Below are 16,579 nucleotides of genomic sequence, written 5' to 3'. Positions count from 1 at the left end.
TGTTCCTTTGACTTCTTCATAGGAGGATGGTCTTCTTGAATTAACAGCCATTCAGACTTTAGCTCAGTCCGCTTGTTCCAGCTTCATTCACTAGCCAACTGATTTAGGAGAAACATGACCAGATCGCTGAGTTAAGTTTCCTGAGTCATGCTGTGGTGGTCCCATGGGGTGGTAAAAATAAGGCTCCTGGAAAATGAACATTCCATTCAGGGGTCTTGAAAACAAGCCCTCCTGAGCCAAGATGTTAGATTTACAAGGACATGTACAAAGATAGCCTGTCCTCCCTTCCACAAGACCTTTTCCTCCATAAATACATGCGCCTTGTCCTTATCTTCTCCCGACTCTATTCTTTCATAGATTTTGACCTTGATTTTGATTTGTCTTTTCATTGACAGTTTTTTAATTTCCTGTCTGACATGAGGTTAAAATGAGAAGCAAGGCCAGCAAACTAATTTAGATGGGATCTCTCAGGCTTTCTCTGGAATCAACTGATCAACTCGTCCAGATTGATGTGTTCAAACAATGAATTGCATCAATTGACCCAGAGATGATTAGATTCTAGGCACCCAATTTACACTGGCCAACCTCATGAGATGAATGCCAATACATTTGTTTGTTTTCCATGTCAGCTGTGAAGCAATTTCATTTCAGCTTGTTATTGTATTAATTTTCCAGAGAGAACCCAGAAAACAAGACAAGAATCGGCAGGTCATTTGACAATTGTAGAGTTAGAATGGAGAGAACTGAGTGGCCTCAAGGGAGAGCATCAGCAGACTCTGAAAGGAGGATTCTTGTACCTGTCTCTGTATTGGGACATTCTTGTTGGTCCTAAATAGTTGGGCGAGACAAAGCCATAAATTATTTACTAATTTTTTTCAGGGTTCTTCATCAGTTACTATTTGATTAGACTGGATTATCTCTAAAGCTCCTTCTGCCTCCAAAATTCTGCGCTCTTGTAAAAATCTCCTCTCCTTTTGGCTGTGTTTCCGTCGGCTTGATAGTTGTCTTCCTGACAAATGTTTAGGATGTCAACCTCAGGCTTGTTTTGTATTGCTTCTAAAAAAATTACCATAAATTGAGTGACTTTATAAAAACCCATTTGTTAGCTCACAGTTCTGTAAGTGAGAAGTCTGGACACAGGCTGGTACAACTGGATTCTCTGCTCAGAGTTCACAAGGCTGAAATCAGCTGTCATTAGGGCTGCATTACCTTTGGGATGTCCTAGGCATGAATTTGCTTCCAAGTTCATTCACGTTATTGACCAAATTCAGTTCGTGGCCGTTGCACGACTGTCGTCCCCCTTTCCTTGCTGATTGTCAGCTAGGAGACCATTTTTGCTCCTCAAGGCTGCCTGCATTGCATCTCATGCTGTATGGCCCCTCTAGTAACAGCAGGGCAAGTCCCTCTCAAGTTTCTAACCTCTCTGACTTCCCTTTCTGCCACATCTCACTGGTTAACTTCCTCTCCTGGTCTTATAGACTAATGTGATTAAATGTAAATCACCCAGACAATCCAGAATAGTCTCCCTATTTTAAAGTCAATTGATTTGTAACCTTAATAACATCTGTGAAGTCTCGCCAGTGCAGTACCTCGAATAATGGTGGAATAACCAGAAATGATTGTCTTTGGGGGACTGGAGAACCTCTTTAGCATTCTGCCTATCCAGTCTGATCAGCAACACTTTGAAATCATGTTATATCATTATTGGAGTGATTAAAATATCTGTGGATGACTGGTCTCATCTGTTTACACATGTTCTTTCTTTTGCAGTTTCATTGGTTAATATTTTCTGATCTTACTTTTCATATTTCAGCATTTAAACCCCTTAGAGGGTTCTGTGTTATTGTTAAAAAATATGTTTATCGGTCAGCTGAATGGGGGAGAATGATGTTTTACTCTCCCCCTCCCCCTCACCCCTCAAGCAGCACCCATAGAAGCTGCTTGGAACAGCTAGACTCTATTTTCACAGACTTCAAAATCAAAGCACGTTTGACTTGCAGTAGGTCATTGATTTTCAGTTTGCTCATGCGTGCTCAGTTGTATCTGATTCTTTGCAACCCTATGGACTGTGTAGCCCACCAGACTCCCCTGTTCATGGAATTTTTCAGGCAAAATTACTGAAGTGGGTTGCCATTTCCTACTCCAGGGAATCTCTCCCACCGGGGATTGAACCCACGTCTCCTGCATCTTCTGCACTGGCAGGTGGATTCTTTTACCACTGTGCCACCTGGAAGCCAAATCTCCCATTTAGCTTTGGTACTATGGTAAAGCCAGGGCATTTGATTGTAAGGTCTAATACACAGTCAAGGCTAAGAACCATTGATATGCTCCCAACATACTCTTTTGGAAAGAAAGAGGCTAAGGGTGTGAAATGATTTACTTAAAGTCCCATACCTAATGACAGATCTGTTTCTGGGCTTATGGTTTAATTATTTGTAGAGTTCAGTGCTCAGTAATTATATGCAAAATGAGTGTTACGGTCTAGAAAAGCCTGCTTCTCGCTTCAGTAGAAAAACTCTTTCTAGGACCTTAATAAATTATTGGACCTTGCCAAATATGTTTAAAAGTCCCTTCTCAGCAGTTTGGTCTACACAGATACATCCTGCAATAGCCAGGGGCTGGGCACGTGGACCTCCCCAGTCTCAGAGTCTCAGAACTGCACCGTCCATTGCAGTGTCCGCTCACTGCCTGCGGCTCTTAAGCACTTTTAATGTGACGGGTGCCAGTTGCCATGTGCTGTGAGTGTGAAATACACACCCGATTCAAAGACTCAGTGTGGGAAAAGAAAAGCGCATAAAATATCTCAATAATTTTCCTATTTACTACATGATGAAGTGATGATATTTTGGATATATTGGGTTAATTAGGATATATAATTAAAATTTATCTATTTCTTACGCTTAATGTGGTTACTAGGAAATGTAAAATTATACAGACAGCAGGCATTTGTGGCTGGCATTATATTTCGGTAACAAGGTGCATTTTCTTTGGAGAGCATTTTCTACTAAAGCTGTTAACAATGATGGTCCACATCAAGCTATTACGCCTTCCATGATCTGAAGAGTGAAATGGTGTATTGTAAACTTCCTGGCGATGAGACGTGACATTGATCTGCCCTGTGTTTGCCATCTATCTGGCAGCCAGTCAGTCTGGCCAAATAGACTTCTTTCTATTTATAATATAGGCTCCAAAGAGGCGGGCAATGCCCTCATGTCATGGAAAGGGCACACCGCATAGCTCTTAAGTAATGTACCTAAAAGTAGACCAGGTGCTCTCGGAATCTCTGAGACATAGAGATGAATATCCTTCTCCTAAAGAAACAACGTCAGCACTTATGAGTTATCACCGTCCTTGACAGGTCCTCAGTACTGGAAATACTATAGTGCCTGTCCCTGTCCATAATTTAAATGCAGACTTTCCTCTCTTTCTCTTGCTCTTTGAGGTATGGCCTGCCTCACTGGTACCCTGCTTGTGTGTTTAGTCAGCCTGGCTTAGCATTTCCAGAGAAGCATGAAGGGCAATGGCAGGCTTGGAGAAGGTTCCAATCCATACCTGGAAGTATTCCGTCTGAGCTTGTGGGATTCCCTTCACTTCTCAAAGCCTCTCTAAACTTTTGTTTCCCTATTTTAAAATGAGGATCTTTTGCAAGGAATGAATGAAATAATAAGGCACTTGGCACATTTATTCATTGGCAGATTTTGGAAGGGGCATCTACTCTGTGGGGTCTGGGGCTAGTTGTTGGGGATAAAAGCATGACTGACACACAGCTGTGGCCTCCAGGTTGCTCACAGCCGAAGAACGAGAAAGACAAGGAGCCTGGCAGCTTCAGGACAGGAGGAACCCTCTGTACTTGGCAGCTGTTTATTACATTGCGCAGCATGGGGTTTGGCGCATCACAGAAGCCTGGTATGGTGTGTAGGTGAAGAGACAGGCCCCGCAGTGATGAACTTACTGCCTGAGCCATCACATCGGGCGATGTAGGGCTGCGTCCAGGGCACAGGACTGCTGACTCCTTTTCTAGCCATGCATTTCCCAGGAGAGCATATTGCCTCACTCTGGGTTTCCCAACTTGTTTACCCTGAAACCACAGCTTCACTATTTTGGACTTGATAAAAGAAAAAAAGAGTTTCTTCCAACGTTTACTCTATATGTGATCCAGGTATGTGAGTGACTCCTTGAATACTCTGAGTTATGGTCGAAATCATTGTCAAATTATATCTCATCAAGATACTGAATCTTTTTTGTTATTTGAAGATTTCATCCTATGAGATCTTCAACAGCTTATCTATTTCCAATAAATTAGGTAAGACAAAGCCTGTATTTCCATCTGAGAGTCTTAGAAGAAACTTCAGCATCTTCAACTTTGTTTAAAGTACATTTTCCATGTTCTGTGTGATCTGTCACAGTAATAAAAATTACATTTTTCGGTGGGGGGAGCCACTCATGGAAAGAGAGAAACCAGAAATCCAGTAAGAGGTTTGCTTTCTCAAATTCTATTTAGGAAAAAAAAATGACTTTGTAGGTGCAATACTGTAAGATATACAAAGAAATGGAACATACTGTTCAAATAAGCACCCACCTATGTGACTGATCTTCTCTTCCATGTACGAGTTACACCTGCCTCTTGCCCAGTGAATGCACCAAGGGTATCAGGCTGAGTGAGTTTGAAGGTCATCCATTGGTCTAACTATTGTGTTGAGGGGTTGCAAAGTGCCACTGGGTCCTGCTGAATTCAGACAGGATGTCCCATGCGCCAAGAAAGGTCCACTCCCAACAGAATGCCCATCCTTACCAGGAAAGGGGAAGCACAAGCATTTGGTCTTGAAATGGCCCTTATTCTTTCACTCCTCCAGAAAGAAAAGGGTGGAAGCCCAGGTTCCTGTAACCCCGTTGCCTTCTCTGTGTTCTCACAGGAAGATTCCTGGCTTTAAACCAAGCATGTCATTATTAGAATTAATCTACCCAGTTTTCAGCTGTAAAATCCATAACTCATGAAACAGATGATCTAGATCCAGTAAACAGGAGCATATAATATTCTTACAGTAGGTGAGATTGTGATTAAGGGGGAAATCAACCTCTGGATTCCCACACTTTTTATTCTGATTACTTTTTCCACCTCCATGTAGGTGTGCAGTTTGCCTGCACACCTAAGCAGAAGTAAGCAGTGTAACATGTGCTATCCTAGGAGATGCACATGTTACATTATGATGATCCTTCCACTTCCCTGGACACTCGTGTGATTTAAGTGCTTGCTTGAAGAGGGGAGTCTCACCTATTGTGCTGATGGCATAACCACATCCCTAGGCTTCCATTCCAGGACCTACAATGAGGGCCCCTCTCCCAACCCCATGGAAACATAAATGGTCTGCTTAATCACTAGTATCAGAAAGTGTAATAAATAGCAAGTGTTGATACACACAGAGTAAACTGAGGTTTGGTAAAGCAAGGATTTGAACCTGATTCCAGAACTTGTGCACTGAGGCCCTAAGCTCACCCTCTGTAGTTGAAGGGCAAGGATAGCATCTATGATAGAGTTTGATAGTAATTTCTATAGCCCTGGAAAAGTATCAATGCTTATTAATGACATATGGCCATCTGACGTGGAACAGGTGGCATCAGATGAACCCAAGTGTCCAGGGCTCACTCAGTAGCACTGTCTCCTGCCTGTTGTGTCCATGTCAGCAGATTGTTTAATCTTTGTACCTGTTACCTCACCTAGAGTCCAGAGAGCATCATTTATTTTCCCAGCTGGTGGTGTGCTCGGTCCAGCTTATACCAACTTGTGAATCAACATTTCGTGATGTCAGTGATTCAGTGAATCCAAGTTAAGTGACTTGGTAGCTTAAAATCAGCCTTAGTGGCGGTATTTATATCACAGAGATTGGCAAATGCTACAAACTGTGGCCCTTTTAAGTTATTACTCCAGAGAGACAATTGTTAGATATTAGTACACCACTGACTATGACTCCGGAGAAGGCAATGGCACCCCACTCCAGTACTCTTGCCTGGAAAATCCTATGGATGGAGGCTCCTGGTAGGCTGCAGTCCATGGGGTCACTAAGAGTTGGACACGACTGAGCAACTTCACTTTCACTTTTCACTTTCATGCATTGGAGAAGGAAATGGCAACCCACTCCAGTGTTCTTGCCTGGAGAATCCCAGGGACGGGGGAGCCTGGTGGGCTGCCGTCTCTGGGGTCTCACGGAGTCGGACAGGACTGAAGTGACTTAGCAGCAGCAGACTATGACTCAGAGATATACTGCAAACTATCATACTTCTAAAGGTAAACAAAGGCACAGTTGGTACCCTAAAAAGCTCCCATAAATATAATCATACCTAAGTCTTCAGTAAATCTTTTGTCCCCATCATTCTGCATTTGGGAAGACCTCTAAAGACTTAACCATTATGATTTCATATGTCATTATAAATATACAATTTTATTTTGTGTATTGTTTTTGTTATGAAGGCAGATATGCTTCTGTAACAGACTAATGTTTCTGAATGCAGGTACAGACATACAAGCCATAAAGTGTGTATATCAGTATTGTCAATAGGAATATAATATATAATTCAAGCCACATATGTAATTTAACTAATTCTCTATAGTTAAATTATTTTAAATGGGGGATAGTAGTTTTAATATTTTATTCAACAGTCCAAAAATATGATTTTAACATGTAATCAACATAAACATTATTGAAATATTTTGTATCCTTTTGTACCAAACCTTCAAAGTCCATGTATATTTTACACTTAGAGTACATCTCAATTTAGATGCTAACTTTTCATCCGAAATATACTTGATCTGTACTTAGATCTTATAAAATGTACAGTTGAAAAAGGTTTACATACTCAACCTGTTCTGAATATATACTTAATTAAATATTTAATTGAAATATTTAATCAAAATTAGGTATAATTTAGCTTGTTTATTCTTCAGTTGCGTTAGCCACGTTTGAAATATTCAGTGGTTGACTGGTAGTAACTGAATTAGCACAAGTGTTCATACCCACCATATATGCTCTATTTTTTTAATAAAAATGGAGACCTACTATATATACCACTTCCAAAGGATTTTTTCTCCCACACCTTATCTATTTAAATTACTTTCTCATCTTGTATTCCCTACCGGATCCAAGAAGGGAGAGAAATTTCAACAAGAGTAGTTATATCAATAATGTCTGTGAATTTTTTTCTCCCTCACTGATAGGAAAGAGATAAATTGACCTAAGGCATTTTGTGTCTGACAGATTTTCAAATGACCGTCACCAAAAAGTAGATAATAACATGAACTCTAGGTGCAATCTATTCAAATAAATGCCTGAAGCTAATTAGAATAGATTATTTCCAATACCCTTTTGGATGAACCTCTTCCTTTTTCAGTGCTGAGTTCTTAGAAAAGCTTTACCAAGAAATCAATGAGATTCAGTTTTGCAATTATTTCATTAGTAATCAACACTAGCATCAGAAAATACACATTTATTAGGTTATCTACCTGGAGTCTTGGTTTTGCAATATAAACAATTCTGCTTCTGTTGGGTTTTTTTTTTTTTTAATCAGCCCTCGCTTTTCCCAGGGCTTCCCTGGTGGCTCAGATGGTAAAGAGTCTGCCTGCAGTGTGGGAGACTCAGGTTCGATCCCTGAGTTGGGAAGATCCCCTAGAGAAGGAAATGGCAACCCACTCCAGTATTGCCTGGAAAATCCCATGGGCAGAGGATCCTGACAGGCTATAGTCCATGCAATCGAAAAGAGTCGGACACGACTGAGCCACTTCACTTTCTTTCTTTCACTTCTTGCAGAGCAGAATCACTAGATCAGTAAAACAGAAATTTGGGGAAACTTATTTCTGCTCAATTCAAGCCACCCTTTTGATATTCTTCCTAACTTGGCTGTGACAGGACTATAAGCTCCCAAATCTGTTATTTTACTCCTCCCATTTATTAAAATGTTAATATCATACTTCTAAGGATGCTTTTTGACTGTTTTCCTTTTAAATACATGATGCAAATCAGAGGTTGTAGGGGGTTTTGGGTAGTAGTTCATTATATCTCTGGTAAATTACTAACCAGATATGAGGACATTTTTTCCTGTATGGCTTTATATCTTTTTTAGTGTTACTTTTAATAAAGATGACATGGGGATTCTTTGCAAAGTAGTCTTATCTTCACTTTAAATTGACCTGCTGCTCATCATTTCTGTGTGAATATCTCTGAAATCCAATAGTGATTTCTCAATGATTTTGATTGCTTTTATATTTTCCATTGTGCCTTGAATAATGCTAGCAGGTACTGGTGATTCAACAAATACTTGCTAATTTTAAGTGAAAGAGAATTGAACCAATGGCTTCCTTTGCCTGGAGTTGGTTATAACATATTGGGAAAAAATATTTTATTTAATCTCCGTCTCTTCTTGTGTGTTTATGGACTGTTTTATAGCCAAGGAACAAAACTATATCATTGGCTGCACTGTGATTTTGAGGCCTCCTCTGCTAGGCAGTTTACAGAATTAAAACTCATGCCAGCTGGATCACAGGGCTTTTCAACTGGCTCTCCCTCGAGGAAGGGGGAACAGGCAAAATGCCTCAGGCATATTGAGCTCCAAATAAATGGTGTGAGTACCCTGATGCAGGAATAGCAGCTCCTTCTTCCCCCACCCCAATGAAAATCATGCCTTGTGGCTATAGCCAAAGAATGCGTAAATATCATTAGAAATGTAGAGAGGGGTTTTCCCTAGGAAAATATTGCAAACTTCAAAAACCCTATAGACGAAGGTACAGTTTAATAGATGCCTCTGAACAATGCCTGCCTCTAGTTAGATTATTATATTAGGAAAGGGAAATAAAGGATTTTCACATCTAGCACATCACTGATAGATTAAAGTACCAAACTTTGTGTTTTGGCACTCTCTCCTCTTCCAGTGACATTTCATCTCCTCCAGAATCTAATGAGAGAGAATCCTGTCATCTAGAAGCTGCCATGCAGAGCTCTGCATAGTTGAAGGGGGAAGCTTACAGTTGAATCATCCCAGGCCAACTAACACTCTGTTCATGTTAAGGCATTAGAGAGAGTTCACTAGGGGAGTGTGAAGGAGCGGGGTACACAAGGGGACTGCTTTTGCATTCATCCCCACTGAGCCAGCAACAGTGGAAGGGGAGCATTAATCTCTAAGGAAACACTTAGCCCTTCCTGGAATCCAGCCACATTGCTTTATCTTCTTCTCTGCTCCCACTCCTTGGAAGGAAAGTTATGACCAACCTAGATAGCATATTCAAAAGCAGAGACATTACTTTGCCAACAAAGGTTCGTCTAGTCAAGGCTATGGTTTTTCCTGTGGTCATGTATGGATGTGAGAGTTGGACTGTGAAGAAGGCTGAGCGCCAAAGAATTGATGCTTTTGAACTGTGGTGTTGGAGAAGACTCTTGAGAGTCCCTTGGACTTCAGGGAGATCCAACCAGTCCATTCTGAAGGAGATCAGCCCTGGGATTTCTTTGGAAGGAATGATGCTAAAGCTGAAACTCCAGTACTTTGGCCACCTCATGAGAAGAGTTGACTCATTGGAAAAGACTCTGATGCTGGAAGGGATTGGGGGCAGGAGGAGAAGGGGATGACAGAGGATGAGATGGCTGGATGGCATCACTGACTCAATGGACGTGAGTCTGAGTGAACTCCAGGAGTTGGTGGTGGACAGGGAGGCCTGGTGTGCTGCGATTCATGGGGTCGCAAAGAGTCGGACACAACTGAGCGACTGATCTGATCTGATCTGATGTATTCCCATAAGCCTATTAGTATAGTCCCATAAGATCTTATGGGAAAACCCGAACGAACTTCTTGGCCAAACTAATATTTTTGCTGGAGACCTCAAATTATGAATATAATGGCCTGTTCATCTAAGAGAGAAGCTCAGTAAAAGTAGATGTGGATGACGCAAAGCCATTAGCCCAGAGCCTTCCAGGTTAAGAATTTAAAACACGGGTGTCATAATAACCCCAACTCACATTAGTGTGAAGTCTCACTGTTGATAAAGTGTATTCCTCTGTGATGTCACACTCAATCCTATGAATGACCCTTAGGGCACTGTATAAGGGCTGTTCTCATGCATGCGGGAACACAAGAGAGATTCCGTTCACCTAGAGATGTTTTCTTAGAATGTTTTAAGAACATAAAAAAATGATACAGAATTTTTAAAATGTTGCATCATCCACTGTCTAGAAATGAAAATGTAGAACATCAGATGTTTAATACCTATTCAGAATTACACAGCTGTTACCTGGCTCAAAGCCTTCCATTACCCATGAAAACAACCATCCGTGTTCATCATTTCAGTTTGATTAGGGGAAATAGAAGGACTATTCTGTTGTTGTCAAGAATGTAATAAAAATAAGTCCAATAAAGTCACTGATGGAGCTCCCAGTATGATGATCAGATCTGCCTGAATAACTTGTAAAGAGCTATAATTTTATGGAAATATTGCAGCTAAGATTTAAAGTAGTTGGCATTAGTCATCAGATGTAGCAACAGCTTTCCAAAGGGCAGTCTGCTGATTTCATTTTAAGCCAGCCTAAACTTGTCTCTTTAGAGATCAAGGAGGTGGACATCTGGTTTATTTATTACAAAGAAGCTTCATTTCCTCCAGGTAAAGGTGTGTGCTGGCTGAGGCATGTTGACCTGTTCCCCCCATTCATCACACTGAAGGGTCCAAGGTGTGGCCAAGCTTGGGATTCCAAATGGCTAGCCCGCAAACTGACCCTTTTTAGAATTTGAGGTGCTCACATTCCTGGGCTTTTCAGAGACCTCATTCCTTCTGCAACTAACACCCACAAGGACACCAGGTGTCCCGGGGAGGCCACCTAGGAAGCACTGATGTTTTTTTCCTTTCCACCTCCCACCTTCTCTCTGCAGCCTTCTAGTTAAGCCTCCTTCCTATGGCTCATTAGCACAGTGTTTTGAGTGTTAATTGAGCTCTTTTGTTCACTGGGAAACACATTGGAGAAACTTTACTATGCCTTAAGTGGGTTGTTTTGTTTTTCCTTTTTTGGCCTGTCCAGCCCAAGGTCCCTTGCTTAGCGATACAGCTGAGGAGTTCCTATTACCAGGTCAAATTAAAGTGAACCATGCTGGCCCTGTCATGAAAGCAATGTGTGGGGGTCATTTGTTGTGAGGTCATTTTATGGCCATGGGCAAGAATGTGGAAATCTAGTGTCCATGTTCTTTCTCAAGGCGAGCACCCACCGGAAGTAGAATGTATGTAAAATGAGAAGTATGACAACGTGAGACTCTAGGGCAGCGAAAAACTTATGAAGATTCCTTCTAGAGCTGATGTGCATGTCAACTCATTCCTGCTTCAGCCGTATTTAAACAATTTTTGATGAACATGGTGTGCTTTTAATTGCTCGGCTTAATTTTATTTTTCTTTGTATGATTGCAGGTCCTACAGGTATGGATCTCTGGCAGCTGCTGTTGACCTTGGCAGTGGCAGGCTCCAGTGATGCTTTTTCTGGGAGTGAAGGTGAGTTCTGCTTTTCCATTCCCATTCGCAGTGTTTTGAAACCACACTGAACTTTATTTGTGAAATCTAAGTTCTTTGGGTGAGGTAATTAAAAGAGGTAAGTTTTAAGTAGCTGTAAATAGAAAACCTGTTGTAGGTTTAAAATTGCAAACTAGGAGGACATCTCTGGGGATGTTTTAGGAGGAATACAGTAGTCAGCTTTGACAGCTGATGTTTCTTCATCAAAAATAAATGCTGCAAATCATGCTGAGGACATTTCTGGTGAAGGCACACCAGGTCTCTTGGTCTCAGGCTCTGGGAGAAAGATTGAAATTGCACTGATGGGTTATTTACCAACTGATCACTCAGCTCATCTGTGACTAAGGTTACCAAAGCCTGTTTCCAGAGCTCAGATTTAAGGCCTCTTAATCATATTCTCTGAGAGTGGAAATTTCAGATTTCAAATAAAGTTCACCTCTCACTCACTGGATGGTTACCATTTGGCTAAGTTAGAAGGAAGAAACAGCTGAAGTAGTTGAATGATGTGCTCAGATGTCACTAATTTCCTTGGCCATCTGTGTAATTCTCCCTTCTTCTTTATTCTCTCTTCCTATTGGAAAAGTTGTCATATATTCAAACTTAGGACTCAAACAGTAATAACTGGAATAGGCGAGTAATGAAAGGGAATGAAAAGGATTTTTCTGCCCTGAAAGAAAACCGTGCTTATAATGAAGTAGGAGACTTTTTAAAATATCATCTTGAATACTTGATATTTTTTTCTTGCCTGAGCATCAACAAAGGAAAGGATCATCTGTTTCTCCTATTCTATGATTTGACAGTCACTTGTGGCTTTAAGAGCAGCCAGCTCCCCTGCTTAACCAGGCAACTCATGTTGGAAAACACAGTTTAGCAACAGAAGTAGTGCCTTAAAATGTCCTCCCTGACCTTCAAGCCAAAAATAAATCCCTAGTAGTGAGCTGCAGAGGGCAACCAGAGTAACTAAGAAAACAAGAAGGGTAAAATGTTATTTTATCTCTTAAAACAATTTTAAAATATTTATAGAAAAGAAGTCACAATTGTTTGAAATATTTTGGGGTCTCTCTGGTGTTACAGTGTCAACATTATGCAAGTCGAACATGGAGGGAATCACAGCCTCCATGTCAGCAGCTTTTCCCATGGCTGGTTTTAGACCCTGGTTCTGAGCCAAAGATTTACAGCTGAGATCCTGTGCCATTCCAAAGTCATGGTGGTTTAATCTCTACTTTCTTCATGAAGATGACTTTCACTCTTCCGGGCTAGGCTTGAGGAATTTAAAAGACTTGTGAAATGAAAAGTATGGCAAAGGACCTCTAAAGAAAATTTAAAATGTGTGCCTGGCTAAAAGACTAGAACTCAGATTACATTTTTGACCTAGAGAGTCTGCAAAGAGCATATATTCAACTGCTTTGACATTTTAGTAAACCTTTAACTTCGTGGAGGAAACAAAACAATTAGTTGGTTTTATGTTTGCTTTTTTTTTTTTTTTTTTGCTTTTTGATAGTTTTTTGTCTGTGGGGAGCATAGAATAAAAAAATGCAATAGTTTATAGTAAATACAAATTGTATATTCAACAGTACTTACAATTTAACAGTACTTGCACATACTAAGTAATTTAGGAAAAAGAAAAAAAAAGTTGTTACTCTTTTTTTCTTAGTGGGCTAACCAAAATTCCTTTGGAATATGTGGCTACTCCAGAATTCTTAGCTTAAAATGGCCTGAGAATTGTTAAGGACAGGGTATGATGTTTATATAAGAAGATGAAGATGAGCATGTTTGAACGTGAGTGAGTGAGTGAGTGTGTGTGTGTGTGTGTGTGTGTGTGTGTGTGTTTGTGGTGCTTGCCAGTTCTGGCCATTTATCTGATGGGTTCAGCCAGAGTGATCTCCTGACATGACATGAATTGAATCTCAGATTACCTTCATGGGCCACGTGTTTTTTTTTTTTTTTCCTGCTAGATCCAGATTGTACCCAGATCAATTTATTTTATCTCCCATTGCATAAGGCAGACTAAAACTGTAAGAGAGAACTTTGGGAAAAAAAAAAAAGATGTTTCTGTAATTTCACCAGCCATTCACTGAATCTAGTTTGGTCAGTGGAAGAGGTGGTGCTGCTGAGCAAGCAATCTGGGAAGCGTCACCTGGAGAAGAGCTGCCCAGAGGCTGGTAGAAGATGGCAGATCTGCATGCCCAGGGAAGGTTGGCACCTGAAGCCTTGAGCAGGGCTTTTCTTGCTTGGGCAGATGAGCAATTAAAAATATACTGGCCCTGAGAGAATTTTTTTATTAAGTCTAATTGGCCTGTCGGAAATTTAATGAGAGCTAAGCACTGAACAGTGCCACCATTGTCTTAGCTACAGTGTTGGAATAGCTGCTTTCTCTGTCTTTCATCCTTAATACATGATTGACTGGGGGATTTTGCAGGAACTAATGCCTCTGCTAGCGATGTGTTATGTAAGTGAATATTGACACACTCCAGTCAATAATGTTCAGGTAACAAAAGTTGTATTAATAGGTCTCTGATCCGTAAGCTGTTAATATTAGTCTTTATATCTAATCCTCAAGGCAGTATACCTACTCTTAGAATTTATTTTTTTTTCCTGGATGTAGTTTGTTTAACTTTTTAAATTAAAATATAGTTCATTTCGGAGAAGGCAATGGCACCCCACTCCAGTATTCTTGCCTGGAGGGTCCCATGGATTGAGGAGCCTGGTGGGCTGCAGTCCATGGGGTCACTAAGAGTCAGACACAACCGAGCGACTTCACTTTCACTTTTCACTTTCGTGCATTGGAGAAGGAAATGGCAACACACTCCAGTATTCTTGCCTGGAGAATCCCAGGGACAGAGGAGCCTGGTGGGCTGCCGTCTATGGGGTCGAACAGAGTCGGACACGACTGAATCGACTTAGTAGCAGCAGCATAGTTCATTTACAATATTATATTACTTTTGGGGTACAGCATAGTGACTTGGTATTTTCATAGATTATATTCCATTTAAAGTTATTGTAAAATTCCAGCTGTAATTTCCCAGACTGTGCAATGTATTCTTGTGGCTTATCTATTTTATATATAGTAGTTATACCTCTTAATTCCATATTGCTATGTTGCCCCTCTTGTCTCCACTCTCCCTACTATTCACTACTAGTTCTCTCTGTGAGTCTGTTTCTATTTTGCTATATTTGTTTTATTCTTTAGATTTCATAAATAAGTGATATGATAGAATATTTGTCTTTCTCTAACTTTTTTCAGTAAGCATAATACCCTCCATGGCCATCCACATTATTGCAAATGGTAGAATTCCATTCTTTCTTATGGCTGAGTAATAGTCCATTGTATATTAACACATATATACATCTTGTTTTATCCACTTGTTGATAGATACTTGGGTTGCTTCCATGTCTTGGCTATTGTAAATAGTGCTGCTGTGAACATGAGGATGCCTGTGTCTTTTCAAATAAGTGTTTCATTTTTTCCAGATATATACCCAGGAATGGAGTCGATGGATCACATGGTACTTCTATTGTTAGTGTTTTGAAGACGTACCATACTGTTTCCATAGTGGCTGCCCCAATTTACATTCCCACCAACTATGTAAGAGGGTTCTCAGGGAGAATTTCTTATTCCAGAATCAGAGATGAGCAACAGTGCCCCATTTTCAGAGGGCTGCACAGGGTTGAACTGTCAACTGGTTGCCTTAAAACTGCGGATCCTGTGATAATGATTTTAATGAGAAATACGCATAAAGATGTTATGGATACAAACGTACTTCTGAGGAGCACCTGTTATATGTTGTTGTACCTCTGCCCTTTCTGTCGGTCCCCAACGGAGCATCCTCTTGACCTCAGCAACTTCAGGTGAGAGCAGGCAAGGCCTGCCCTGAAGAAGTTCAGTCTAGCTGGGATGTGAGGAACCTGTAGGTATTAATGAGAGACTACAGCTTTAAGGTCTAGAGTGTGTGATGAATACTAATGACCAAGATGTTCTGAAAAAGAATAAATCAAGATGGCTGGAATAGTTTAATTCAACAAATTCAGCATATGGATACTTCTTCAGAGCTTCTCATTTTTAAAGATTGAACTCAGGGCTATGAGGAAGATAGTGATTCTTCCTTCAAGGAATTTATCATGACTTAAGAGATCAAGAAAATCCACAGAGAATGACTGTATGAGGTGGTTATGTATGGAAACAGTGGCCTGAACTACTGTCTTTCAGAGGAGTGAAGAGAGGAGAGTCACGTCAAGCTGTGGTGAAGTAGAGGGGACTTCACAGAGGATGTTGGTGTTATTTCAGCAGAAATGAGAATACTGGGTTAAGGCTTGAAAGGCTGAGAAGAGCAGGCATGGCTGTAGAAGTAGCATGGACGGTGATGGAACAACAGAAAAGAAGTGCTCAGGTGTAGATACGCAACAGACGTGGAGAGCAAGTCACCTGGTCACTGGGTTTACACTGCATGCAGGGCACTGTGCTAGGCAGTGAGTGGTCTATTTCACACACAGCATCCAACAGATGTTTTTTCAGCACTTCCTTTGTGGAAGGTGTATAATTAATTTGGTCAGAGTGTATGCTATGTGAACACTGTGTTTGTAATTATTCCCTTTCTATGTAAACTTAGGTCGATGAATTCAAGATAAAGTATAGAAGGTCTAGAGATGGCCAAAGCTTCATGGAAAAGGCAAGGCTTGTTGGGCCGGGAAGATGGGTAGTATTTGGAGAGGCTTATACCGTATCTGGAGAAGGCAATGGCACCCCACTCCAGTACTCTTGCCTGGAAAATCCCATGGACGGAGGAGCCTGGTAGGCTGCAGTCCATGGGGTCACTAGGAGTCAGACACGACTGAGCGACTTCACTCACTTTTCACTTTCCTGCATTGGAGAAGGAAATGGCAACCCACTCCAGTATTCTTGCCTGGAGAATCCCAGGGACTGGGGATCCTGGTGGGCTGCCATCTCTGAGGTTGCACAGAGTCAGACATGACTGAAGTGACTTAGCAGCAGCAGCATACCATATCCAGCAAGTCTTAGTTCTTAAATTCTAGGCCAGGTGAAAGTGTTCATGGTGA

At 41.0% G+C, this 16,579-nt stretch overlaps 1 protein-coding gene across 5 annotated transcripts in view; it reads left to right on the top strand.

Annotated features, from left to right (window-relative positions):
- GHR (growth hormone receptor) overlaps window positions 1-16,579 on the top strand; it is a 310,301-nt gene that overhangs the window by 124,460 nt on the left and 169,262 nt on the right. For 4 of the 5 annotated variants that reach the window (XM_061393614.1, XM_061393616.1, XM_061393615.1 and 1 more), the window contains one exon: window positions 11,426-11,506. In XM_061393614.1, coding sequence (XP_061249598.1) covers window positions 11,437-11,506 — 70 coding nt within the window. In that variant the 5' untranslated portion in view covers window positions 11,426-11,436. Of the gene's footprint in view, window positions 1-11,415; window positions 11,507-16,579 lie in introns of those variants that run through there. The other variant, XM_061393613.1, reaches the window with a different exon arrangement.

This window comes from Bos javanicus, chromosome 20 (assembly GCF_032452875.1).
Source record: "Bos javanicus breed banteng chromosome 20, ARS-OSU_banteng_1.0, whole genome shotgun sequence".
In the NCBI taxonomy this organism is placed as follows: Eukaryota; Metazoa; Chordata; class Mammalia; order Artiodactyla; family Bovidae; genus Bos; species Bos javanicus.
Note: the sequence above shows the minus strand (reverse complement) of the source record. Positions and strands in the feature narration are given on the sequence as shown.